Source organism: Triticum urartu, chromosome 4A, assembly GCF_056163025.1.
Source record: "Triticum urartu cultivar PI428250 chromosome 4A, HENAU_Tu73, whole genome shotgun sequence".
Lineage (NCBI taxonomy): Eukaryota > Viridiplantae > Streptophyta > Magnoliopsida > Poales > Poaceae > Triticum > Triticum urartu.
In genome coordinates, this window is record NC_141876.1 from 141646761 (window position 1) to 141671679 (window position 24919).

A 24919-nucleotide genomic window follows, 5' to 3' on the forward strand; every position below is an offset into this window, starting at 1 on the left:
ACTGTGCATCCTCCAGTCGGTTAGGCATCACGTTTCGAGGATCCAAGCATTGTGGATCGCCAGTGAACGGAGTCTGTGAAGGTTTAGAAGTTTACCTTGAAGACTTACCAGAGTGATTGGGCGAGGACTGGGTGTCCTTAGCTCAAGGGGAATAAGGTGAAGACACAGTCTTCTAAGTTCAATCTCGGCCTCCCTAACTAGACGTACAGTTGTTACAGCAACTGGAACTGGTCTACCAAATCCTTGTCTTCACCAAGCTACTGGTTCTATCCCCTACATTCTTTACATTTCAATTTGTCTTTGTGAAGTCATTGCTTGTTTGCCTGATCTGTTTGACTTCACTGTGCGAAGACTATTACCTGTTTGGCTTCATATTGTCTTCCATTCCGTTCCGCACTACCTAGCTGCTATTAGTCTTCGTGCTTTCTTTATATTGCTTACTTGACTATGGCTTGTCTAGTGTAGTTCATCTTTCGCTGCATATCATATAGGCTCAATTACTTGTTTGTCTTCAAAGACCTCGGGTTTTGAAGACTTTCATAAAAATCGCCTATTCACCTCCCTCTAGTCGATAAGTAGCACTTTCAACAACTGTGTCGATCTGGGATGATAAGTGGATCCCAAACATACTAAAAATGACCCCAGTAGCAAGGCTTGGTAATGCTCAAATTTCTCTTGTCTCGGATCTTATTGATAATGAGAACTGGACTTGGAAAAGTGATCTTGTGAAAGCTTCTTTTATACCCCGGACGTTGATGCAATTCTTAATATTTCTTTGCGCATAGGAGGGGGAGATGATTTTTTGGCTTGGGTGGGTGAGAGGAATGGGACTTATACTGTAAAGTCGGTGTATCAATCTCTAATGATTCAGAACAAGCAACATGCTCTAGAAGAAGGGACGATAACGAAATCTTCAGAGACAGATAAACAGTTGTGGTCCTATATTTTCAGAGGTTGATAGGGCAAAGCTTGCACCAATCATGTGGTCTATCTGGACATCTCAAAATAATATTACCCATGACAATGGTCGGATTGATCATGTTCAGTCTATGAAGCTGATGAGAGAAACACTGGCGCTTCTTAATCTACCTCGCGAGCATGTACGCATTATGCTTGGGCATGGCTGGCGACCTCCAGAGGACGAAAGGATGAAGATTAACACTGATGGTAGTGTTTCTATGGACGAGCGTCGTGGAGGTGTGGGAGGGTGGCTCGCTCCTATACTTCCCTACACGCAATATGGTGTAAACCATATGCCGGCATCACGGACCCGCTTATTGCCGAAGCTCTTGCAGTCCGAGATGGTGTTATTTTTGCAAAGCTTCGGGACTATGATAAAGTCGTCGTCGAGACGGACTGTTTGGAGATTGTCAATCTCTGCAACTCGCGCCAGGTTCTTCCAGCTGTCACGGCGCCCATGCATCTTTGTTTAAATTTTTGTTATTCAACATGTATTTAGACCAGCAAACTTTGTTGTCCATCTTTTTGCGAAGTAGGCTAGCACATTGGAGGTGACAGAGTGCTGGATAGATTCTACTACTCCCAGTTTTCTTGTAACTTGCGATTCTGCTGGGATGGTTGATGTTGAATAAAGCTCCCAAATTAATACGCAAAATAAAAAAGTTGAGGACCAAGCGTGCAGTCGGCAGTCTCCTATCCCACGCGAGCACCGCCCCCCCTTCCCACAACACACCTCCCTAATTCCCACTCCCTACCACCCGACCCCCTCCTACCTGGCCGCTGTTAGCCGTCCCGGATCTCCGCATCCAGATCGCCGAGACGCCCCCCTCTGGAGTAGCTGGCGTCCTCACCGCCGGACCCAACCTCTGTCGCCTATTCCCCCGCCCAGCTCACTCTTCACCGCCGGGACCCCCTCCGCCGCGTGCTACCTCGCCAACTCGTCACTCTCGGGATCAGGTTAGCTTGTTTGCCATGGGGTGAGGTTGGTTCTAGTGGATCAGCAACTTCATGCCTACCTCGAATTGTATACCGTAGATTTGACTCTCTGTGTTAATTTTATACGGGTTGATCCGAAAGTTCATCTGACCCTTCATGTGCTACTATGATGTATCGTAATGATTGAAACTACATATAACTGATGCACCACATTTCAGTTTGCTGATTAATACATTAAGTGCTGCTTAACCTTTAGTTTCCTGATCACAACATGTTCTGTATGCTAGCAATTTGTCCCTGTTTTTCATCTTTGGGATTATGCTGCCAAGACCAGATTCATGTGCACTTTTAATGCCGGCCTTCCTTTTGCTGGCATTGATATGCTTTTCTTCTCTCTAGCATTCTTTTCACCGTTCATTAGCGCAGACAATGTTGAAAAGGTACTACTATATGGCCAGTAAACAACCATACTAAGGCTGTGTCCGGGAATCCTCTGCTCCTCCGCCAGAGAGCGGAGCGGGCGGAGCACCCCTTTCGCTGCTCGCTAAAATTGAACTGCATGCCGCTCCGCTCCGCGGCGGAGTTACAGAGCGGAGTGATTCCGAACGGCCCCTAAATTCTCAGTGCTTTTCTCAACGCTCACCGCTTATACCAATGCTAAGCATAGTACATTGTGTGATTCTATTTTTTAGATGAATCATTTTGGTAGGAAACGACAACACCTAATTGTGAGACTAGCCAAACCAGTTGTTAAATGTGGACATACCTGCTGTTTAGCTTAAGGGCTAGAGAAAGTACACATGATATAACATATGGCCATTTGGTCGATAGATATATCTAGTATAGGAAATCAAACTTGAGATAGTACTCCAAGGACACAAATTGCTCAAATCAGCTTAGGATAACAAGGGCCCAAATTTTCATTTGTGCACTGCCGTACTTCGTTTAGAGATTGAGAGCTATTGTAGAGCAGCATCCTATCTCTGCTGGGGAACAAGTAGTCATGTTCCTCTTAGTACTCGACCATAACCACAGGTTTAGGTCTATGCAACCGACGTTGGGTGGGGTAGGCAAAATTCTGGACGGCATGAGGCAGGGATGTGGGTCGAATCGGGGTGTGAAGAACAAGAATCTGTTGAGGAGGCAAATTCTGTAGAAGTTGAGGTCTTCGGCATCAATCTGTCAGCTGCTGCTGCTGCCTAGCCGCAAGGTTGGAAGGAGTCCGGAGACCAACGAGGTGGTGAGATGAGACCACAAGAATTTCAAGGAGACCATTCCTACATGACACTCCACTAATTCTCTTATTAAAGCTCTTCTGAGACCAATCCACGTCCATGTTGTGACATGTCAGCGTCGCAGGATTGTATTGCTAATGTTTTGGTGACATACTGATCTTATGTAGATTGTATATATGCGCTTATTATTATTTACTTCCAATAGAAAGCTACATATTTTGGGCCGTTCCATACTTACATTAAGAGAGTCTTAATTACTATAATGCCAACATCTACTCCCAGTTTCAAGTCAACTTAATAATTTATGCTAAAAAGATGCACAGATCATACTGTCCCTTAAGTTGGCAAAAAGCATGATAGCTTTTTCATCAGCGGTATTCCAGAAATTTTGGACTTTAATTACAGCTCAGGAAACCAGCCTAACTAAAAGCCAGCCCACCCATGTCCCTGGGCAGCCAGCCAAAAGCCATTTCTGGAGAAGCTTTAGCCTCCAACATGTCAAATCATATGGTTGAATGAACATGTTACAAGAGTTTGTCCTCTGCGGCCTTTGCTAAAGATGACATTTACTGCATTGAGTTTGCAATAGGTTGTTAGCGCACAATGGGCAAATTCAAGGATAGTTCAGACTATAGGTTTTCTCTGTGCATTTATACTAACTTTTTATAGAATTTGGCCCCGCTATAGCCAAGGCTTGGGAGGGAAGCAAGGTATGATTAGGATTCGCATGCTTCTTGCTTAGGAGGCAATCAACATAATCTTCATCACTGTAGGATATGTGACAGTGAAGCTTTTTAATCTGGTTCAGCGACCTGTGAAGAGGCAGGGAGTTGATAGGCCATAAGGTGTGCCGAGACTCTGATTGTCAGTGGCGGAGCTACATTCATTTCTCTGGGCGGGCCAAAACAGGCCAGGTTAACAAATACCATTAAAACTTTGCTCTTAGGGCCCAGATTCAGCGCTGCTCTTGACTGAAATCTTGCTGGATTGGGCGGGCCATGGCCTGGTTTGGCCCAGCCGTAGCTCCGCCACTGGTGATTGGTATCTAATGTTGCCATTGGTTTCTCCATATAGGCTACCTGCATTATAGCTTCTTGTACTCATAGTCCCATGGACCATATGACTTGAAATGAATCTTCTCTTGACTCCTTAAAGGTCAGCAGCCTAATGCGTAAAATGCGGTTCTTACCGTTCATCTTGGGAGATCGACTGATCATTGACTATTGTTAGATGTCCTGCTCGATTACTCAATGTTTTTCTGATCTTTTTCGTTTTTGGGTTGGGTGGCATGGAGGTCATGTTATGGAACATCTGTTGTTCAAGCTTGAGATTATGAGGGTGTGGTTGTATTAATCTCTGTCTTACAGCAACCCAGAGCATGTTGTAGTTTACTTTGTCTGAATCTCTTTCTCTTCTTATTATAGGATGTGAAATACTTACGAAGGTCGCTTTTGAGCCATTCCTATTCTGGCCACTTATGCAGTTCATATTTTTGTCCTGTAAATTATGACCTGAACTCAGTAGTTGCTTTTGCAGGTGGATGTCCACCTGTACTTTGATTGAAGACAACTAACTTTGTTGTTCCTGAGGGCAAGAAGTAATGATCCGACCAGGCTCCAAGGAGTCACAAATTTATGATAACAATAGTCAGAAAGTTTATCCTCAGCCAATTGATGAAACTATGAATCAGAACATGGACACGATGGACAGTATGATTGGAAGGATATTCAACAACATATCCTCTTTAAAAGCTGCATACATTCAGCTGCAGGAAGCTCACACCCCTTATGACCCGGACAAGATCCAAACTGCTGATAAGCTTGTCATAGATGAGCTCACGAGGCTTTCAGAACTCAAGCATACTTACAGAGAGAAAAATCCTAAGCCAGTAGCAGCATCACCTCAAGATTCACGCTTGCTTTCTGAAATACAGGAGCAGCAGAACTTGCTAAAGACATATGAGGTCATGGTGAAGAAGTTCCAGTCACAGATCCAGAATAGAGATACCGAGATTACCCTTTTACAGCAGCAAATCGATGAGGCGAAGCATCGGAAATCAAAGCTGGAGAAGAAATTGAAACAGAGGGGCTTACTTAACAAAGAATCTGAGGAATCTGATGAAGAAGAGAACTACTTCTCTATTGAGCTGACACCAAGTTTATTTACATCTGCTGCTGATAATGCATACCAATCAATACACGATTTCTCAAAGCCCTTGATCAACATGATGAAAGCTGCTGGGTGGGATCTCGATGCGGCTGCTAACGCAATTGAACCTGATGTAGTTTACACAAGGAGAGCTCATAAGAAGTATGCATTTGAGTCCTATATCTGCCAAAGAATGTTCAGTGGTTTCCATGAAGAGAGCTTTTCCATCAAGGCTGCTACTGCCAGTGTGTCCAATGAGGCTTTCTTCCACCAGTTCCTTGCAGTGCGAGCCATGGATCCTCTTGATGTATTGAGCCAGAACCCAGATTCGGTTTTCGGGAAGTTCTGCAGAAGCAAATACCTGTTACTTGTGCATCAAAAAATGGAAGGCTCTTTCTTCGGTAACATGGATCAGAGAAACTACGTCATGAGCGGTGGCCATCCAAGGACAGCTTTCTATCAGGCATTTCTCAAGTTGGCGAAGTCCATATGGTTATTGCATAGGCTGGCATACTCTTTCGATCCAAAGGTCAGGGTCTTCCAAGTGAAAAAGGGAAGCGAGTTCTCGGAGATTCACATGGAAAGTGTGGTGAAGAACATGGTCTTGGATGAAAGTGCCGACAGGCCTAAAGTAGGTTTAATGGTGATGCCTGGTTTCTTGATTGGGACTAGCGTCATACAGGCCCGAGTGTACCTTTCAGATGTTAAATATGCTGACTGAAAATGCTGCAGTTGCTTGGGAAGATTCAGGGCGTATTAGTTCCTGTGGGCTCATTTAGTTGCATCTGAAATGGCGGGGGACTTTGTGTGTCTGTGTCGTGTGTGATGCTACCTGAAAGGATGTTATTCAGATGAAATGTGGTAGTCTATAGCAACACGTTTGTGAAAGACCTTCATATGCTTGTCTTTTTAAGACTAGAATGTTTATTCTCTCTGTTGCGTGATGTAATCCTGTCCAGTGTTTGGTATATATATATTGTTGGTCTGATTTGGATGTTGCAGCCTATGTGATGACTGCACAACCCTTTTCATGTTGCCATGTACTGTATGTAAGTATTCTTGTTGGTGTCTAATCTGGTTTTTGTACTGTAATACTATATGTGTACTGTAATTTTGTTTGTGTTCTGTACTGTGTAAATTTTGAGGTTTCACAGTTTTTCGTGAATACGCAAAATTCTGTGTATCTTACATTTCTTTTGACATCACTGTGTATTTTCCCATTGATATAGCAGATTCGGAGGTTTACACACTTGGGATATGTTTTTTTTGAGACATACACACTTGGGATACGTACACGTACAAATGGAATAACTGTAAGCATCAACGTCCAGCGATGCGGATTTATTTCAGGATTTCCTGCGATGTGCATTCGATGAGGAGACATTCCTATCGACGACGAGACGCCTACAGTGACTTCGTGAATCTCAAGATGATGCATTCGATGAGGAGACGTTCCTGTCGACGACGAGACGCCTACAGTGACTTCGTGAATCTCAAGATGATATGCCGGTTCAGTCTCTCGGAGGTGTTTATAGGGGTAGTGTGTGTGCGCGCGTTTATAAGGGTAAGCGTATGCGCGTTTATATGACCGCTTGCATCTGTACGGCGTTAAAAAAAATGTCCTCAGTGATGGCCCGGCTGCCGATTTCTAGCATTTACGCCCTGGCTCGTTGGGCTAGGCCTTCTAACTGAATGGGCCCGAGCCTTTCCAAAATGGGCTGCACGGCTTTACCATCGTGCGGGCTTCTTCTCTTCTACCAACCCCCCCATCCGTTCTGGCCAATCTCATTCTCGCCGGCCCTGTTCGTGCGAGAGCAGAGGAGACGGGGGTTCTTTGCTAGGTTTTAGAGCGGGTGCGGCGGCGCGGTCCTGCCGTTGTGTGTTAGGTTGGCCGGAGCAAGCGAGCGGGATGCCAAAGGGCGACGACGCGCTCGCGCGGAAGCGCGGGAAGGTGCGCCGCAAGCGGATGCGCAGCAGCGAGAACGCCGTCTCCACGCGCGTCGCCGCCATCATCGCCTCCAAGCGCCGCCGCAAGACCGGCAAGCGCCGCGGCTGCGAGGGCATGTGCTTCTCCCTCCCTTGCCCCGAGGACCCCTTCAACGAGCGCCACGGCAAGAAGCGCAAGGCCGAAGACGCCGCTGACACCAACGACGACCACGACAAGAAGAAGAGCAAGGGTTCCAAGAAGCAGGAGCGGGCCACCGGTCCTAATGCCATACCCGTGCGGAAGAAGGAGACGGGGGAGGACCGGCTGGAGTATGACCGGCCGTCCAAGTTCCTGGTGGTCTGCCTCAACGCCATCCGGGACGGGGCTGGGGCATCCGAGGAGGACGGCGGCGGCATCCACGACACCGCCTCCTGGGGCATGGAGCTCTGGAAGTCCTGCGCGGCGTCCCCGCCTTCGGACGTGCTCGACACCAGCTACCAGTACGCCACCCGGGAGCAGACGGCGTGGCTCGTCTCCACGGCCTGCGACATCGTCGCCAGGAAGGAGAAGCTTGGAGTGGTCGTCTCATGCCCCTTCCTCCTCTACCTCGTCCCTTCCCAGGAAAAGGCGGTGCAAGTGAGTATTAACATCCGGCTCTCTCCACCTTCTTGTTCTTGATGCTGCAATGTCTAGTAGTACCACCAGGAACAAGGGTTAATTGATCTAGTGATTTATTTGGTATTGCTTCATTGCTTGAACAGGCCCGTTCAATATGTAAACCGTTGAAGTCTCTTGGAATACATTCAGTGAGCTTGCATCCTGGCGCTTCCATAGAACACCAGATTTCTGGGTATGTTTATTTCAATCACTAGTCTCAGATACAGTATCATGAATGTGAATATCTTGTGACTGTAGAGCCTATGGATGCATTTGTATGTGCAATCCTAATTCATTTTCTGTTGTCTCTATCAGACTAAAGAGCTGCGAGCCCGAGTTTCTTATATCTACCCCGGAGAGGCTCCTTGAACTGGTCTCACTAAAGGCAATTGACATATCGAATGTATCAATGCTGGTGCGAAAATTTGATATTTTGGTGTCTTCTTGATGATATTTCATATCAGTTCACTTGTACTTATCATCCTGATGCTTGTCAGTATTTCACTTTGAAAGCTATGTGCTCTGCAATTCTTTTAGCAAGCAGTATAGCCTTAACCCAGTATACTTAATGGCCTCACAAATTTTATTTACTGTCAAGTCCTAGCATTGTCAGTAATCTAGTTATGCTAACATCAAGAATAACTTCTTCTAACAGGTCATTGATGGACTAAAGGATTTCATGGACCTTAATATCATCAAAGAACTTTGTTCTATTCGAGGTACCATATCAAGTGATGCACAGGTAACTATATTTAGTGGTCAATGTGACCAGAGTGCGGCAACAGTGGCAAGAAATCTACTACATGGGAGAATTACAAAGCTTAGCACAAATGATTCTGTTACTTCTCGAAGCGCATTTGTAGCACAGCATGTACACTTCTGTACTAAAGGGGAAAAGACATCAAAGGTAATTGGAGTATGCAGACGGAGAAGTCCCGTTCATTCGTACTTCATTACCTACTGACATGCATGTCCTGAATTCATGGTTCATAGTTTTTTAGCTGCAGTTGATTAAACTTTAGAACATTTTGCTGATTACTCAGGACACTGACAAGCTCTTTACTTATTTTCAGGTTAAGGAAATTCTTGAGAATGTTTTAGAAAACCATGCTAGTAAGACAGCAAAGGTTTTGCTAGTGGCCGCGAATGATAATGAAGCGCAGAAACTCTCTTCATCCCTTAAACTGGAAATTCTCACAGTGAATGATGGCTCGCAAGGAAGCACCTTTACCGTATGCAGCAGGTACAGCGAACCATTTCAATATTTCTTTTTGTGACATTCCCTATCTCAGAAGACAAACTGAGAACATGTGAAACATAGCCAATCCCCCCCCCCCCCCTCCCCCCCAAAAACTTTTCAATTTGAAGCCATATTTGGTGGCAAGGCACCACATTTCAAAACTTTTCAATCTGAGAAAATGTGTTTTCACTTTCAGATAATTTTTAGCTGCACCACTTTTTTGATTAATAACTGTGTTGTGGCACTGTGACATTGACAACTTGCGTGTTCCTTTGTATCTAATTGCAGCATGGGGCTTATCAATGTCCTTGTGAAAGGCTGTGAGAGCTTGGCAACATCAGGCGTGGAGGAATTTGAGATTGTGTTGGTCGCGGACTTGCCTGCTTCATTTGACGATTATGTTGAGATCCTCACCAGGATAGCTCGTCACACGGTTGCAGGGGAGGTGCATGTTATCGTCTCTAAGACTGATGCTGCTCATGCAAAGCCCTTGGCTGATGTTCTTGCAAACAGTGGACAGGCGGTGCCTAAGTTGCTAAGACAATTAATTGACCAGAATCACTCCTGATGCAATATTCCTTTCTACTTATGCGGGGTCACCGAGCAATTTTGTCAGCGTCTAAGTGTTTTGCCTTCTTCTTTTCCATGTAATTCTCGTGTGTCGATTATTATCTCTTGCCTTGATGTAGCGCATTTGAATTTAAATTTTATGATGAATATGCGACAAGGCCCTTCCTGTAAGAACCAAAGTGCATTCTATATATTATTATCTGAAAGGAACTGTTGCGATGAGTTTTGTTTGAAGACGAAATGTAAGTTTTTGCTGTGCTCACCAAATCCTTGTATGTTCTGACAGAATTTTGCAACACACAAAAATAGTTTATGTTGTATCATACGTCTTCTTGAATGGAAGGCGTAATTTGTAAAATCCGCGTCCTACGGGTTCTTCTTCGGGGACATCTTCGCGGGAAACTCGACCCAAACCACACATCCTTCTGGGTACCGTCCAAATCAGAGGGGCGGATAAAATCCCACCAATGCTCCTCCTCGCTCCCACCCCGCCGCCGTCGCCGGCCACCGCTCACCGGCGACCGGGTGGCAGCGCTGCCTCGTGCATCCGCTGCTCGAGCGTGCGAGAGCTTGATAGGTCCCCGAGCCGCCCGCCGCTGCCGGCGCTGGCGGAGGCAAAGCGGGTGGTGCTGGTGCGGCACGGGCAGAGCACCTGGAACGCGGACGGACGCATCCAGGGGAGCTCCGACTTCTCCGTGCTCACGCCCAAGGGGGAGTCCCAGGCCGAGACATCCCGCCTCATGCTCCTCGCCGACTCCTTCGACGCCTGCTTCACCAGCCCGCTCGCCCGGTCCCGCCGCACCGCGGAGATCATCTGGGACAGCCGCGATAAGGACCTCATCCCGGACTACGACCTCCGCGAGATCGACCTCTATTCCTTCCAGGTGGGCACCTGCTCGCTCGCTCGCTCGCTTGATGTTTGTGCAAATGCTTGGCAGCCGGCAGGTGCCTGCGGAAATGCCACACTGACGAGCGGGATTTGTTTGCAGGGGCTCTTGAAGCATGAAGGGAAGGAGAAGTACGGGGCTCTGTTCCAGCAGTGGCAGAAGAGTCCATCAGACTGCAGCATCGATGGGCACTACCCAGTGCGGGAGCTCTGGGACCGAGCCCAGGGCTGCTGGGAGAGGATCCTGACACACGAGGGCAAGTCCGTGCTTGTGGTTGCGCACAATGCAGTTAACCAAGCGCTCGTCGCCACATCCCTGGGTATGGTGTAACCAGATTTTGATTTGGATGTTATAATGCTTAGGGCGTGTTTACAGTTGGCGTGTTTGTGTTTAGGACTTGGCACGGAGTACTTTCGGACTCTGCTCCAAAGCAACTGTGGCGCTAGTGTGCTGGATTTCACCCCACAGCCCGGTGGACGCCCTCCAAATGTGTGCCTTAACCGCTTAAATCAGGTGAGTGTAACTTTGTTCGCATAACTGAACTTTACTTCCCTTTGCAACCAAAAAATTTCTGTTGACGCAGTGTGCTGAAACTTGACTTTCATGCTTATTGAAAATCCGAAACACACTATTAATATGAACTTTCTACTCCTCGCCTGTTTCTGTTAGCACAAGATCTTCTATTCTTAGATCAACTTCGAGATTAAAGGAACTAGCAGGGTAGCCGGCTTAATTTATATTGCTAGATTTGCTGCAATCTTATTGCCATCAGCGGATACAACTTAGGTGCTTTAGAATAATGTGCAGGATAATTAGGTGTTCATAAAACATTGTAAATGTTGTGGGAAGTTTGAACTTTGAAGCAACAATACATCTTCAGTATGGAAAAATTGCATTGAGCATATTTCCTCTGCTTCTAGATAGTTGCAGGAATGCAACTAATGTTAATGAAAGTTGTCGATTCCACTGCACTTACTTGCTATTATTATTAATGACATATTTCAACCACCGAGCATTACTTATCTGTCTCAATACCATTGTTTGACAATGTTGACTTGTTGTGAGGTGTCCTCTTTTTTCAGGCTTCTTGCGAAGTAATAGATGAATTATTAGTGTTATTTGTCATGTCAGTTTCTAGCACTTATGAGCAAGCATGGTGGCTTATTTCCACTGTTTTAATAAGACAACACATATGTTTCCAGAGAAAACAGAGATGAAGTAATCAAACAAATGAAAAATGTGGTTTAGTCTTTTGCTCATGTTTGTATTTTGTACAGACCCCGAACTCTCCTATTTCTGCCGAAAGTTCTGCAGGTAGAAAGTCAAGCAAGCGGATCATTCTAGTTTGTCAAGGGGCTACACAGAGCAGTTCTGAGGTATGGATTTTCCTTGTGTGCACGCATGCATGAAGAAAGTTGCACTTGTTCTTGGGATCAAGCCGTGAAGGCACCAGGATCTTATTTTCTAATTCCTAGAATTAATGATCTAGACACCTATGGCAGTGAAAACTATATATCTTTAATAGCACACCGCACCATTTGTACTCTTTTGAGTTACATATAATGTCCTTTTGAACTCCAGGGTAGTTTAGGCGGAGTGGGTTATGCACCGCTGAACATGCTGGGTGTTATACAGGTAATTCACATTTTGTCTGTCGTACAGCACCAATTTATTTCCTTTCCAGTACAACAGCTAAGCTCATATTCGGTCACACACTTTCAGGCTCAGAAGACCGCGGAACTGCTTCTAGATCTGAAGGTGAACAGTATTATCTGTAGCCCACAAGTCGCAGCTGTTGATACCGCAACTGCCATATGTGAGGTAAATATAAGTTTCACTAACCGCAACATTTAGTTAGTTGCTTTCTATCTTATTTGTACCAATTTTTCACCTGTGTGATCTGATCTCATGGAGTCACTTGCAGGTCCAAGAGGCTGCTGATTGCTTAGGTGCTGACTGTGTGCCTCGTTACGTTGAAATGAAGAATTTGCTCGGACTCGAAATTGATGATGCCTTTCTAACAAAGCAAAAGGTTAGACCATTTACAGTTTCTGTGGTTATGATGAGCGGCATTACACTAGCTCTACTTTGAAGGCCTTTTATATGTCCTGAAAGGCTGAAACGTCATTGAGATGAATTCATTACGAAGACACCATGACATCTGTAATTCAGAACTACTATTAGCAATGATCATATACTTCCTTTTATTGTTAAAGCTATCTCATGCGCACATTGGCTGGCACCTTTCTCTAAGGGAAATTAGACTGTTACTCGGAAACTTTACAAAACCAAACATAAACATTTCACATTTCCGGGGCTGAAAATTAACAATCCCCCCGTTCTCTGCAGAGCCTTGAACAGATAGTTCAGTCTGGTTGGATGGGCGGCATGGAACACCAAAAGCTAAAGACATTGTGGGCTCAGTCAGAGGATGCATGGCAAGCTTTGGTAAACGAATTGCCAGAGGATGATGGTGCTGAGTCAGACCAAGTCGTTGTCGCCATCGGCCATCCTGCCATCCACCTAGGACTGCTCTGCAGGTGTCTGAACCTAACAATGGATTACATGCCATCTTTTCATCTGGACGACGGCAGCATCAGCGTGATCGATTTTCCGGATGGGCCGAAAGGAGGAGGTATCGTCAGATGCACGAATTACACGGCCCATTTGGGCAGATGGTCGTTACCCATCACAAAATCAACAGAAAACAATGATGAATTCTGAATTAATTTTTGTACAGAGGTAATTAACATCTCCCTTTCTTTCGCTGTAAAAAGAAACATCTTCCATTTCTTGGTGGGAGTACGATCCTTAAGGAAAATGAATTGAGCTTGTAGATATCATACACTGATGTAAATGGCATCTTCCTGGTTTTTATTTGTGAAGATTATTTCATTCACTATACAGCATAAGTTTCCAAAAGAAGATTTGTCAAGTAGAGTATTATTTATGGGAAGAAGATTTGGAGCTCCTGGGTGCACCCCCTATATGAACATTAAATTAAAAAAATACCGGGGAAAATAAAAAAAATCTGGGATTTTGGATATCAAACTGTGTGCCCAATAAACTCCAGCGTGAAGTTTCTTGAAAAAAATACCAGAAAAGAATTGTCTGGATGGATCATAGGTTGAACTGTATTTTCTTCGCCATATATACATTTCATGGTATTTTTTTCATGAAACTTCACACGGAAATAGATTGGTCACCCAAGTTTGATATCCCAAGATTTCACGTTTTTCTGAATTTTCCTGGTATTTTTTAACTTAATATTTATATAGGGGTGGAGCACCCAAGGGCTCATGTGTATTTCCCATTATTTATGCTACTATCCTATTGTTTCAACAGTATTATTTGTGTACTGGATAATTTGTTTAGAATGTTCCTGTTGTGATGTGTATGCTCCCAAACTCGGTGGTTATCAACTGCTGACTGGTGAGAGATTACGTGGACGGCGACAGAGCGGTTGCCCATGATCGATCTGCATGGAGGCATGCATGCGACACGTGGACCCCTCCTTCCACGTGTACCTCGTCATCCTCGAGCAGCTGGACATGGCTACTGCATGCGCCCTCGAACCTTCGCCTAGTTCGCTCCATTCCCTACGTAGTACGGTGCTAGGCTCCTGGTGTACACCTGTTAACCTGCAGCTCATCCCCGATGGATCCAGGACCCCACCACCCGTCCACGTACAACCACCACCACCACTACCCCTTCTTGCCGGCCGCCGGACCGCCCACCGCTGCCGGCGACACCCTTCTCTTCCTCCTCGCCGTACCGGCAGGCTGGCTCATCCGGCTGGTTGCCTTCCTCGGCGAGCGCGTCATCTCCGCGGTCCTCACCCTCGTGGTCCTCCCCGGCGCGACGCTCGTGGGCGAGCTGCGCGCCGTCCCTGCGGCTGCGGCCTCCCTCGCCCGGCGCGCCGCCGTGGGCGTGCTCGCCGCGGCCTTCACCTTCGCGGCCCTGGCGGTCGCGTTAGTCGCGTCCCTGCTGCTCGGCTTCGTCCTTATCCGGCACTGGGTGGAGGACCCGGTCACCGTGCGCCAGCCGCTCTACTTCGACTACACCGAGCCGCAGCCGAGCGCCGCCGTGGCCCTCTGCCCCCCGGCGGGACACTCCGTCAGGGTGTCCATATCGCTGCTGCTGCCCGACTCCGACCACAACCGTCAGATTGGCGTGTTCCAGGTCCAAATTCGCAGCCCAAATCTCTTGGAATTTCACCTGATCATCTGCAACCTATTGACTTCCCATCTGTTAAAACCTCACATTCAGATTAAAACAGAGGCCATCACCCCAAGTGGAAGCACCATCGCATCAGCCACCCAGCCATACATGCTGCGGTACAAGAGCGCTCCGGTGCGGCTAGCACAGTCCGCGCTGACAATCGTGCCGCTCGCCTTGGGCATGCGCAGCGAGAGCCAGTCGGCGACGCTGAAGCTCCTGCAGTACTGGGAAGGCCACGGCCGTCACAAGAGGACACGGCTCATCAGAGTCTCTCTGCAGCCAAGAGCCATGACAGTGCACCTGCCCCAGGTGTACAGAGCAGAGATCACCGTGCAAACGGCGCTTCCATGGTTCAAGGCCGTGGCGCGCAGCTTGAAATGGACAATGTGTGTGTGGCTCTCTTTCTGGGTCTATGTCATTCTCTCCCTGCTCGCGGTTCGTTGGGTCTGGCCACTCGCGCTATCTGCATGGGACAGTCACAGGGGGTTATCTGATCATCAAGTCAATGGGAAGACAATTGCTGCTAATCTGGGTGGAGGAGATACAGGCCAGAGCTCACATGAGGGATCATCGAGTGGTGGTGCTGTGAAGTGGAGGGACAGGAGAGGCAGGAGGAAAGCACAGAAAACGAGGCATGGTGGCATGGTTGAGCTCAAGCTCGATGAGGGCTCGTCTTCTAGCTCTGCAGTGGCTGAGACTGATGAAGTTGTCGACGACGATCATGGGGAGTCACCTGCTGCTCCATTGTCTGAGTCCGAGTCCTGTTAGTTCAGTCAGTGCAGTGGGCTGCAAAGTTTATGCTGACCATCGATCACAGTTTGTTACACGCCATGTGTAGGAGATCTGAAGGGCTTCCGTGCAGAACGACATATAATAACGCAAATAAATGGCAAAGATATATATATGTATTAATCGATAAGCTACAGGGAGTCACGTAATTTGCGTTCCTTATTCATGTTGGTACCACGCTTTTAGTGTTTGGTTGACATGAACTGTCTATGGTCTCCTTTGGTCACAGATGTTGGATAGATGAGGATGGAGTAGTAGCTTGTTCCCGTTTCAGACTTTCAGGTCAGCCTCTCAGCAATTATATGTCTTTGTACACTTTCTAGTCATGGAGATTATAACCACTTGCTTTCCTGTGATACCTGTTTTACTGCTAATTGTATTGTGTTTTCTTTTGTTTGGATTCATATCTAGTTGAATCACTTAAATACAGAAGCATTTTATGTGAATTATTTTTCAGCCGTATGACTTAGGAGATGAAAATGGGAAATATAAAGTTTGTAACTCAGATAATGTACAGTTAGATGGTTGAAAATCCAACTTCGCTTGCTTAGCTACATGAATTTTGCCGGTTTATGGGATCATGTAACTTTGATGTTAAAAATTGTCCTTTGAGTATTTTAATCATCATCAACTTCCTTCAGAGAGGAGTTATATAAAGATGACAGGGACAATTTCAGAAACAGCGAGCCATATCATTTTTGCGGTATACAGATAAACATTTTATACCTTTGAGGATCCATTTGTTGGTTGTCTAGAGACTGGAAATTAAATTCGTAGCAGTGAAGTTCCCATCGTCATCATTTATAGCGGTGGACCATGTAGCACATGCTGTCATAGTACACATAAGCATATACCTACCATGTCATTTTCTTCGCCAACTAATCATATACGAGTATATTTTTAGCCAACTCTTCTGCAGCAGGCATCATGGCTTACCGATGCATGCTCAAGTCCTGATTTTGCATGACAAGGAAATCGTGTATGTGCTAGTATATGGAAAGAGCCAGATTGAGGTGGTCCGCTCATAATGTCTTACTATGCACAAAGTGCTCATGCATGTGATGGTCTTAGCTCCATGTTTTCTTGTGATAGGGTCAGTCACTTCAGAAATAAATGTGTGCGTTTGAGGTCCTATTTGCGTACAAGGTTCTAATTGTATTGCAAGTGCACAAAACTGTTGAAGCTGGGGGCAACTAAGTTGAGGTCCTTATAAATCTGTGGGTTTCACAGGAGGATGTCTAATGATCAAATCGTTCGCATGAGCAGCGCATATCTTTTAATTTGCTGGGCAGTGTTGATCGCCAGAAAATGACATGTCTGTACGTACTCCAGCGGTGATAATGAGTCGCTTGCAGACTAATGAGACTGCGAAAGATTCTTCAGTTTCTGGGTGTTCCATGCCAAACAAGAGCCAAGTAGGCTGATGTTGGAACAGAAGTCCTGATATTGATACAAACCTTATTCTCTTGAGCAGGTGCAACTTAGATATAGCTTCTAGGAGTATTCCAACACCCAACCACATCATGGAAGGAAGAGGACAAGTGAGCAACCTGCCCTCCTCCTTCCTGATGCATGCATGCTTACCTTGTGCAACTGCCTTGCTTCTGCCGGCTAGCGTAATAATATACATATACATATCCTCTCCCCAGTTGCATAATGTTATCTTCTTGTCCATCAGTTTCCTAGTGGGTCTGAAACCGAAAGGCCTCATTTGTCAACTTGTGCCTGCTGCATTTTGAAAACCTTTCGTTCCTGGCTTGCTCTGGTTTAACGAAGATTAAGAGACATTCATTGCCCACTGCAAAAACTTCATCTATCTATCTATCTATCTGTCTGTTTTATTTCTGAAAAAATAATGATTTTGCTGCTCTAAACATAAAGGAATGCACTCGTGTCAATCCCCTCTTAATCAGAGTTGTACTTGGGCTGCACAATATTATTTGCATCTCCCTGTGGTGTCTGTACATTCATCTTTGTGCCAAGTGGATTAATGTATGCCGATTTCTCTTGTGAAGCCCACATCATTTGATCATCATCTACCATCTGATAAGTTAGCTGATCTGCCGTACCAGCATTTGACAGTGCTCTAGGATCAACGCTTTGCCAGTGAGTTGCATTCTCACCTAATTAACATAGCAGACGCCGTAAATCTAGTGCATGCGGATTGCGCATCTTGTAACATTCTTATTTATCAGATATCATTCGAGTCGTAACTGACGGACCATGGGGGGGCTGGCGCAGGGTTTTGCAGTTGCGTTTCGGCGCGGCGCATCTCATGCCATGTGTTTGTTGGAAAGATACGGGGTAAGTGACAAGGTAGAAAGCCTTTTGCTACTCTTATTTTCCACCCATCTCACCTTGTGTGATGTTGTAATTTCGTTACTTGGTCCTCAATCATTGAGAGGTTGGAACTTCCTGCTCCGCATTAAAAGAATGAAAGTAACAAGAGAGGATGCGTTAGTATTCAGCTGGGATCATATTTTTCATTCATATGCACATGTTGTCATGGGACCATGAAGAGTGGCACTTGCGTGATCCATTCCCATTGGCCGCCCTCAACATTTCGCTGTCTGAGACAATGATCGGATCAGCCTGTCTTAGTCACTTGTTTCACCGTGCTGTTTGGTTTCTGTTATTTTTACCTGAACAGTTTTTGCAACTCAAATCATGCCCACCTAAACATGCACCTTTTTTTTGTGTGTATGTCATCCTTGCCCGGGGTTATGCTAATTAACCTAGTGTTTGTGAGGTAAGTGTATGTGCGTGTATGTGGTATCTGCATTTGTACTGTGTTTAAAAGAAACATGGTGTTCCAGTTTTACGTAATGCCCCCCAAAGGACACATGAGAAGAACGAGCTTCACACTAATTGGCTTTGCACAGCCATATGCAATCTGTTTCGTGCTATCAAACCATGTGAATCCATTTGTGATTCACGATGCTTTTATTTCTTTTTCATCCAAGATATATTCATATTCAAATAACATAATAATACTAATTGATTTTGTATATCGTGTGTGCAACCACAACCGCAAAAGAAGGATCAAACATACTATCTTGCACAAAAAGGACAAAAAATAACCATGCAACTATCCCACTATTTGTTTTTCCTTTTGGCAAGAGTGTGCACCAAATATTTAACTATACGCATTTACCACAACCGTACAATGAAGATCTGAGGGGCCCTCTAGCATCCCCTAAAACCTATATTTAAAAAGAAAGGTGAGATGCATGTAAGTTGCTTGACTTTTTTTTGGCGTAAGTCGATTTCGCCTGGGAAGGAAGATGGACATGAGGAGAAAGTAGGCTCGAGGTAGATGACACACCACAACCGTACGATGAAGATTTGAGGGGCCCTCTAGCATCCCCTAAAACATATATTTGAAAAGAAAGGTGAGCTGCATGTAAGTCGCTTGACTTTTTTTTGGCCTAAGTCGATTTCGCCTGGGAAGGAAGATGGACATGAGGAGAAAGTAGGCTCGAGGTAGAAGACACACCACAACCATACGATGAAGATTTGAGGGCACGTCTAGCATCCTCTAAAACCTATATTAAAAAAAAGTGAGTTCCAGGGAGTTTAACCAACATATCCCCTAAACCTAACTTTACCGAAGCAACGAAGATCCCCTAAAGCACTTTGGCTCCTTAAAAGCCATCCTAAATGACTATATTTGGTTCAACTAGCAACCCTGTAGTAAAAGTAGGGAGACGTCTGCGCAACCCCCACGCCACGCCGCAACCATCTACCTTACTGCCAGTCACCCCCCTAGCCATCCTGCAGCCGTTAGCAGCTGCCCTAAGCCGATGATGTGTTGCTAGATGCTCGGGAGAAGCAAGGCCAAATCAAGGATGCAATATCATATCAATGAAAAGCAAGTCCAAATCAATGAGAAGCAAGACCAAATCAACAGAATGTAAGACGAAATCAAGTCGATGCAAGCCCAAAGAAGAAAATTGAAGAAACTTTGTCCTGCACTCGTAGTGGCTTCCATGATTTGGTTCTTTATCCTTGGATCATTTGCAGCTCTTGTTTGGTGGAAACTATTGCCCGTTGATGTTCTTGGTTTGGGCTTAGAGCTATCTAGTAGGAGTATGGTGTTATGTGTGTATGATATTATTGTCTAAAAGCTATCAAATTATGTTCTTATTAGGTTAAATATGTGTTTGACATGAATTTATGTTAGAAATGTTTTTTTGAGGGGCTAAAAGTATAGGGGATTTGCTAGTTGAGAAACAATAGTTCCCTTTAAAAAGAGGGGGGCGGGGAGTCAACTTACACCAAATTTATTTTCAGATGACATACAAATTGCCACAGCCTTTTTTTCACCAGAACTAGAACAAAGCATGCCAGGATTTTGAATTTGACATTAGTTGTGATCCCCATGAACTATCGTATTTCCCCGGTGATCTTGTGAAGTGGAGAGCTGGACAAGGTTGCCAACAAAATAGCATTATGTTGCAAATCTTTATGAGCTCCTCAAAAGGATCAACCCACAAACTCGCAAGAAAACAAACAGACTAAAAGGGGCAAAAATCTTCATCCCAAACGCTCCCTCCCTGATCTAGAATCACCTTCAAAGAGTAAAGTTAGATGACCGGATGAGAATAGCACGCACTCCTGTCCCACTCTCTCGATGTATGTTTTGAATTTTGAAAACGAAAAAGAGAAACTTAGATGTGAATAGTCCACAGGTGTCGAGTTTCTCTTTTTTGTTTCTCGATGTATGTTTCGAATTTTGATCTGAATTTTTTAAGAGTTATCTTAATATGTGCTGTGAAGATGCAGGATTCTTTTTCAAAAAAATTCATAATGTTTAAATTTAAATTCCGGCCGCAAGTCACACGGTAACATGCAAACGTGCATGTCACCTGATCTGTGTCCCGTTGGCACCATCCTGGTCGTAGGACTCACGGGCAACCGCCGCCTGTCCCACTCTCTCGAGGGCCAACGTGCTAGTAGTGAAGGCAAAATCCCAAGTGGACCAAGTTCCACCTACTAAGCTGGGGTGCTCGCCCAACTTTAAGAACAAAGCCAGGTCATTTCCTTGGGCAGTCTACTTCTTTTCTCCGCCTTTTCTATTATTACCGCGAGTTTTGACCATAGAAATGTCATAAACATTCTGATATACGGGAAAAAAGTGAAGAATTTTTTGGAGCACGGACAGAAAATGGCTCGGATGGGTCATGGATTGCCCTTCCATTTAGCCTTTCAGATGACTCGGCACTTCATCTCGTCCTACTCGGCCAGTGCGATCGGATGGTTCAGGTTTCTCCGTTCCTCATCCAACGGCTGAGCGCTCTTCCCCGACGCACTTAAATAATGGGCACGATCGAAGTCGAACGCGCCTCTCATCCCTCTCCCACTTTTGGGTCCGGCAGTTGCCAGCGGGGACTGGGAGCGGGAGGAGAGCCTCGCCGCCGGGTCGCTGCTATGAGTTGAAAACCACTGGCCACCACCTCCTCCTGCTCCTCCTCTCTTCTTGACACCTCAGATCTCATTACAATGGTCAGCGCCTCCAGCCTGCTGCTGCTGCCGTCCTCCGTGCGGGACCTCGCCTCCTGCGTCGTCGCCGACGTCGCCGCCTGCACCACCCCCTCCTCCACCCTCACCTCCCCCGCCTCCCCCTCCACGCTCTCCGTCACCGTCTTCTACCGCGCCGCCGCGCTCCTGCCCGGGCAGAGCTCCCCCGCGCACCTGCGGCTCACCTGGACCCGCTCCCCGCTCGGCCCCACGCTCTCCTTCTCCCCCTCCGCCTCCAACCCCGCCGTGGTCCTCCGCAGGCGCAGGGGCACGCAGTCCGTCCCCGTCGACGACGCCGCACGGCCACAGCTCGTCGTGTTCTGGGACCTCACCGCCGCGCGCTACGACGCCTCCCCGGAGCCGCACTCCGGCTACTACTTCGTCGCCGTCGCCGGCGCCGACGTCGTGCTGGCCGTGGGCGACCTGGCGGCCGAGTTCGTCGAGGAGAGGTTCGAGGGCCGGATCCCCAAGGCCGCGGCTTTGACCGTCCCGTTCGCGCGCAGGGAGCGCGTCGTTGCGCCGGACCCGGCGGCGATGCACACCGCGCGGCGCGTCCGGTTCGCCGAGGGCGGCCCGGATCACGAGGTAAGCGTAGGGTGCTCCGGCGGCGCGGAAGAAGAAGAGCTCTGGGTGAGCGTCGACGGGAAGCGCGCGGTGCAGGCGCGGCGGCCGCGGCTGAACTTCCGGGGGAACCAGACCGTGTTCGTGGACGGCGCGCCGGTGGACGTCATGTGGGACCTGCACGGCTGGTGGTTCCGGGAGCCTCCGTACGGCAGCGCGGTGGTCATGCTCCGGGCGCGCAGCGCGCTGGAGAGCCGGCTGTGGCTAGAGGAGGAGGAGGTCGCCACCGCCGCGCCGGGGTTCTCGCTCGTCCTCCAGGCCTTCAAGTCCCGCGCTGATGGGCGGCTATCATCTGCCCCTGCCCATTGATCATACATGTAGCTACTCCATTCAAATGAGAGGACGGCGAACTTCGTGGAATTAAGCAAACTGCCTGTTTCACTGAAGCCGAAGGGATCAGTAAGCTTACAAGCAACATGATCATGAACATAACAGGTGAATACATTGATGTGAGTGTAGTGTAGGCAAATTTCATCTCCCTTGCTAGTTGATTTTACTCTTCTCCGAATCATAACTTGTGATGTGTGCAAGTACAGTTAACAAAGAACAGCAACATAAAAGTGTGCAATAGTTTGGATCCTTCTGTGTTGAATGATGAAATCATACTTTAGATCCTTCTGTGTTGAAAGATGAAATCTTACTTTAGATCCTTCTGTGTTGAATGATGAGGTGGTGTAGATATCGGGGGCAATAGTGTCTGCTTGTTGCCACTTACCTTCACTGCTGACTGTTCTTATGTAAATACGTCAATAACAGTGGTGCAGTTACAAGTGATTGTTGCAGCATAAATAATCTATCAACAGGTAATAGTAGATGTAATTCTACTAACGCTGACGGGTATTATCAGCCTACTGTTTGATGGCCATTGACATTCACATGTTATCCTGGTGAGACCAGTCATGAAATTTTAGTTACCAAAAGAAAAGAAAAAATGGACACATGATGCTTCGCTAGACATAGACTGTGCGTTGTCTGATTAAGCACTTCCCAGTTCCAAGTAGATGCAAACAGTTGATGTTCGGGAAGAAACTGTGCATGCTTGCCTGAGTACTTGAGTGTGATAAACAGTCAACTGCTTGAGTGTGATCAACAGATAATGTGGTGCTTTAAGAAGAAACCCGAATGAATTCTCATATTTACATCAACTCTCTGAAAACTACTGTAACATATAACAGCCATCCTCGCGCACATGAAAATGTTTCTGATTCTACAGGTCTGCTCAGACTGCAGGAAAAGGAACTGCAAGCAGCTTCTAGCTAGGCTTTACATCATGGCAGCATGCCAACTACGCGAGGACTCTCTATGTTCAACTTCCCTGTCTGGTTGTTATTCTCACCAGGAGAGCCAACCTCAGATGGCGTCGGATTGTTTCCCTGATCCTCCGATGGATGGCATACTACCTGAATCTGATTCGCCTGGCCAGGTTCGTTTGTAAGAACCTGTGACGATGTCGTTGGCGAATGCCCTCTGCCGGAGAACAGGCAGCGGCATGGGTCAGATCTCGACACTTCAGGCAAGCATGGGGGAATTACTATCACCGCGCTCGGCAGAGGCGGCGCAGCATGCTTTCTGCCAGGGTCATTCCGCAGGGAAACTCTACAGACAGGACATGTCGAGTGCTGCTTTAGCCAGATGTCGATGCAGGCCACGTGGAAATCGTGGCCACAGTAAGGAAGAACGCGGAGTACGTCGTCATCTTCGTACTCTGCAAGACAGACGACACACCTGCAAACGAGGATGCAAATGGTTCAGGATAAAGGTTTTGTGTAATCAGGGTAGAATTGCTAAACAAGCATCAATAAATAACAGAAATCGCAATTCAGAATATTACTCAGAGCCCTGCTTCCTTCTTATCGAGCACGGGTGAGCATTTGACCTATTTGATAACAGTTCCCCCATCTTTCATATTCGTGTGATGTCCCATTATAGAACATAGAGGCACGCCCCCAGACGCCAAAATGACATTGCTGTGAACGCGCCCAACTTCTAGCTAAACTAGAAGAGCTAGTAGAAGAACTAAGGCGACAGACTGCACATCAAACTAGTGTTATGCCCCATTATATTCAGTAACAATGCAAGCTCAGTCACCCATGGTTCAGTAGCAAAAATCTAGATAACCACAGCCGTCAACACTCTGGTACTAAAGTGGCATGGTTTGACTTAGGCACCAACATTCACTAGGACATCCAATTTTTCTATCAATGTGACGCTGTACCGCTGCTTGTTCAAGAATCAAGATACGTTAGCACTTATAGCAACACTCAAATATATACTTGTTCCTTGGCACGGAAGAATCTTTCGAGAGCACGCCAAGAGAAAACATCACTAGTGTTGCAACACCCGATTCCCCCAATCACCGATCTGATTCTACCAAAGAGTGCGCGATCGCTCGATCCTCGCTACAGTTAATTCCAAAATGCGATTAGTTCTACAGATGGCGCAGGCGCGAAGTGAATCGCGATCGGTAGACGGGAACCGAGAGGCACATACATGGCTGAGGCGTCCGCCGCCTCGCCGCGGGGGCAGCCTGCGGCGGAGAAGGCGCGGGTGGGGAAGGCGGCTACGGCGGCGGGGTCGACCCCTCCCCCTCCAGCGGCGTGTCCCTGGCGGTCGAACGGAACGTGGGAGGAGTGACCGGCTCTGACCCCGACGGGGGGGAAGCGGGGGAGAGGCGGCGAGGGGCGGCGGCCGCGGCGCACGCGGCGGGTGAGGGCGCAGACGAGCCGGGAGCACACGAAGACGATGAAGAGGACGCTGGCGCAGAAGCCCAGCAGCGTGAGCACCGTGCTCGCCGGCACCATTGGGGCGGCGCCGTCGGCGCCCCGCCGGCGCGGCTCTCTCTCTCTCTCTCTCTCTCTCTCTCTCTCTCTCTCTCTTCTCCTCCCTTGTGCTGTCGGTTATACGGTTGGAGAATCCGGCCCCCGTTTCTCACAGTTCGGTTGCGTTTCTGTTCCGTTTATGCCGTGATGGTCATGTCTTTTGTTTGGGAAAAGGCAATTCGATGAAAATCTGAAAACTAATGCCATGGGTCATTAGATCAATAGCGAAGGGCAGAGATGAAACCTGAGATTGCTAACTCACCACTTAACCCCTTCCCCTCATTAGAGCATCTCTAGCAAACGACGGCCCGCAAAACACGTCTGCAATTTGCGGAAAAAAAACTTTACGGGTCGCGGCGGGCGGCCGTGGAGTCAGATCCCACAAACGG

The 24919-nt window shown here is 47.0% G+C and overlaps 6 protein-coding genes across 8 annotated transcripts; 5 read left to right on the forward strand and 1 right to left on the reverse strand.

Annotated features, from left to right (window-relative positions):
• Positions 1–1640: 1640 nt before the first annotated feature.
• Positions 1641–6417, forward strand: LOC125551194 (protein GRAVITROPIC IN THE LIGHT 1). 2 transcript variants are annotated; one of them, XM_048714358.2, is made up of 2 exons: positions 1641–1917; positions 4656–6417. In XM_048714358.2, exon 2 carries the CDS (start codon positions 4732–4734, stop codon positions 5998–6000), a length of 1269 nt encoding a protein of 422 aa, XP_048570315.1. In that variant the 5' UTR covers positions 1641–1917; positions 4656–4731; the 3' UTR covers positions 6001–6417. The 2 variants fall into 2 exon arrangements, with proteins under 2 accessions (XP_048570315.1, XP_048570314.1); XM_048714357.2 differs by having other exon boundaries at positions 1643–1917; positions 4668–6417.
• Positions 6418–7047: 630 nt separating this feature from the next.
• On the forward strand, positions 7048–9895 carry LOC125551190 (P-loop containing nucleoside triphosphate hydrolases superfamily protein). Its single transcript, XM_048714352.2, has 6 exons — positions 7048–7842; positions 7968–8056; positions 8179–8278; positions 8519–8770; positions 8937–9106; positions 9392–9895. The coding sequence occupies exons 1-6, from the start codon at positions 7189–7191 to the stop codon at positions 9669–9671; spliced, it is 1545 nt and encodes a 514-aa protein (XP_048570309.1). The 5' UTR covers positions 7048–7188; the 3' UTR covers positions 9672–9895.
• A 175-nt stretch (positions 9896–10070) lies between these two features.
• LOC125551192 (phosphoglycerate/bisphosphoglycerate mutase family protein) lies at positions 10071–13466 on the forward strand. 2 transcript variants are annotated; one of them, XM_048714354.2, is made up of 8 exons: positions 10074–10557; positions 10663–10879; positions 10955–11073; positions 11838–11936; positions 12142–12195; positions 12283–12381; positions 12485–12592; positions 12910–13466. In XM_048714354.2, exons 1-8 carry the CDS (start codon positions 10141–10143, stop codon positions 13282–13284), a joined length of 1488 nt encoding a protein of 495 aa, XP_048570311.1. In that variant the 5' UTR covers positions 10074–10140; the 3' UTR covers positions 13285–13466. The 2 variants fall into 2 exon arrangements, with proteins under 2 accessions (XP_087374150.1, XP_048570311.1); XM_087518024.1 differs by having other exon boundaries at positions 10071–10879.
• A 235-nt stretch (positions 13467–13701) lies between these two features.
• On the forward strand, positions 13702–15921 carry LOC125551193 (Putative adipose-regulatory protein (Seipin)). Its single transcript, XM_048714355.2, has 2 exons — positions 13702–14742; positions 14830–15921. Exons 1-2 carry the CDS (start codon positions 14218–14220, stop codon positions 15547–15549), a joined length of 1245 nt encoding a protein of 414 aa, XP_048570312.1. The 5' UTR covers positions 13702–14217; the 3' UTR covers positions 15550–15921.
• Positions 15922–20893: 4972 nt separating this feature from the next.
• Positions 20894–23060, forward strand: LOC125551188 (uncharacterized). Its single transcript, XM_048714350.2, has 2 exons — positions 20894–22146; positions 22925–23060. The coding sequence occupies exon 1, from the start codon at positions 21073–21075 to the stop codon at positions 22018–22020; it is 948 nt and encodes a 315-aa protein (XP_048570307.1). The 5' UTR covers positions 20894–21072; the 3' UTR covers positions 22021–22146; positions 22925–23060.
• LOC125551189 (RING-H2 finger protein ATL2-like) lies at positions 22729–24677 on the reverse strand. Its single transcript, XM_048714351.2, has 2 exons — positions 24202–24677; positions 22729–23436 (listed from the first exon to the last, which is right to left on the reverse strand). Exons 1-2 carry the CDS (start codon positions 24510–24512, stop codon positions 22980–22982), a joined length of 768 nt encoding a protein of 255 aa, XP_048570308.1. The 5' UTR covers positions 24513–24677; the 3' UTR covers positions 22729–22979.
• Positions 24678–24919: the final 242 nt, after the last annotated feature.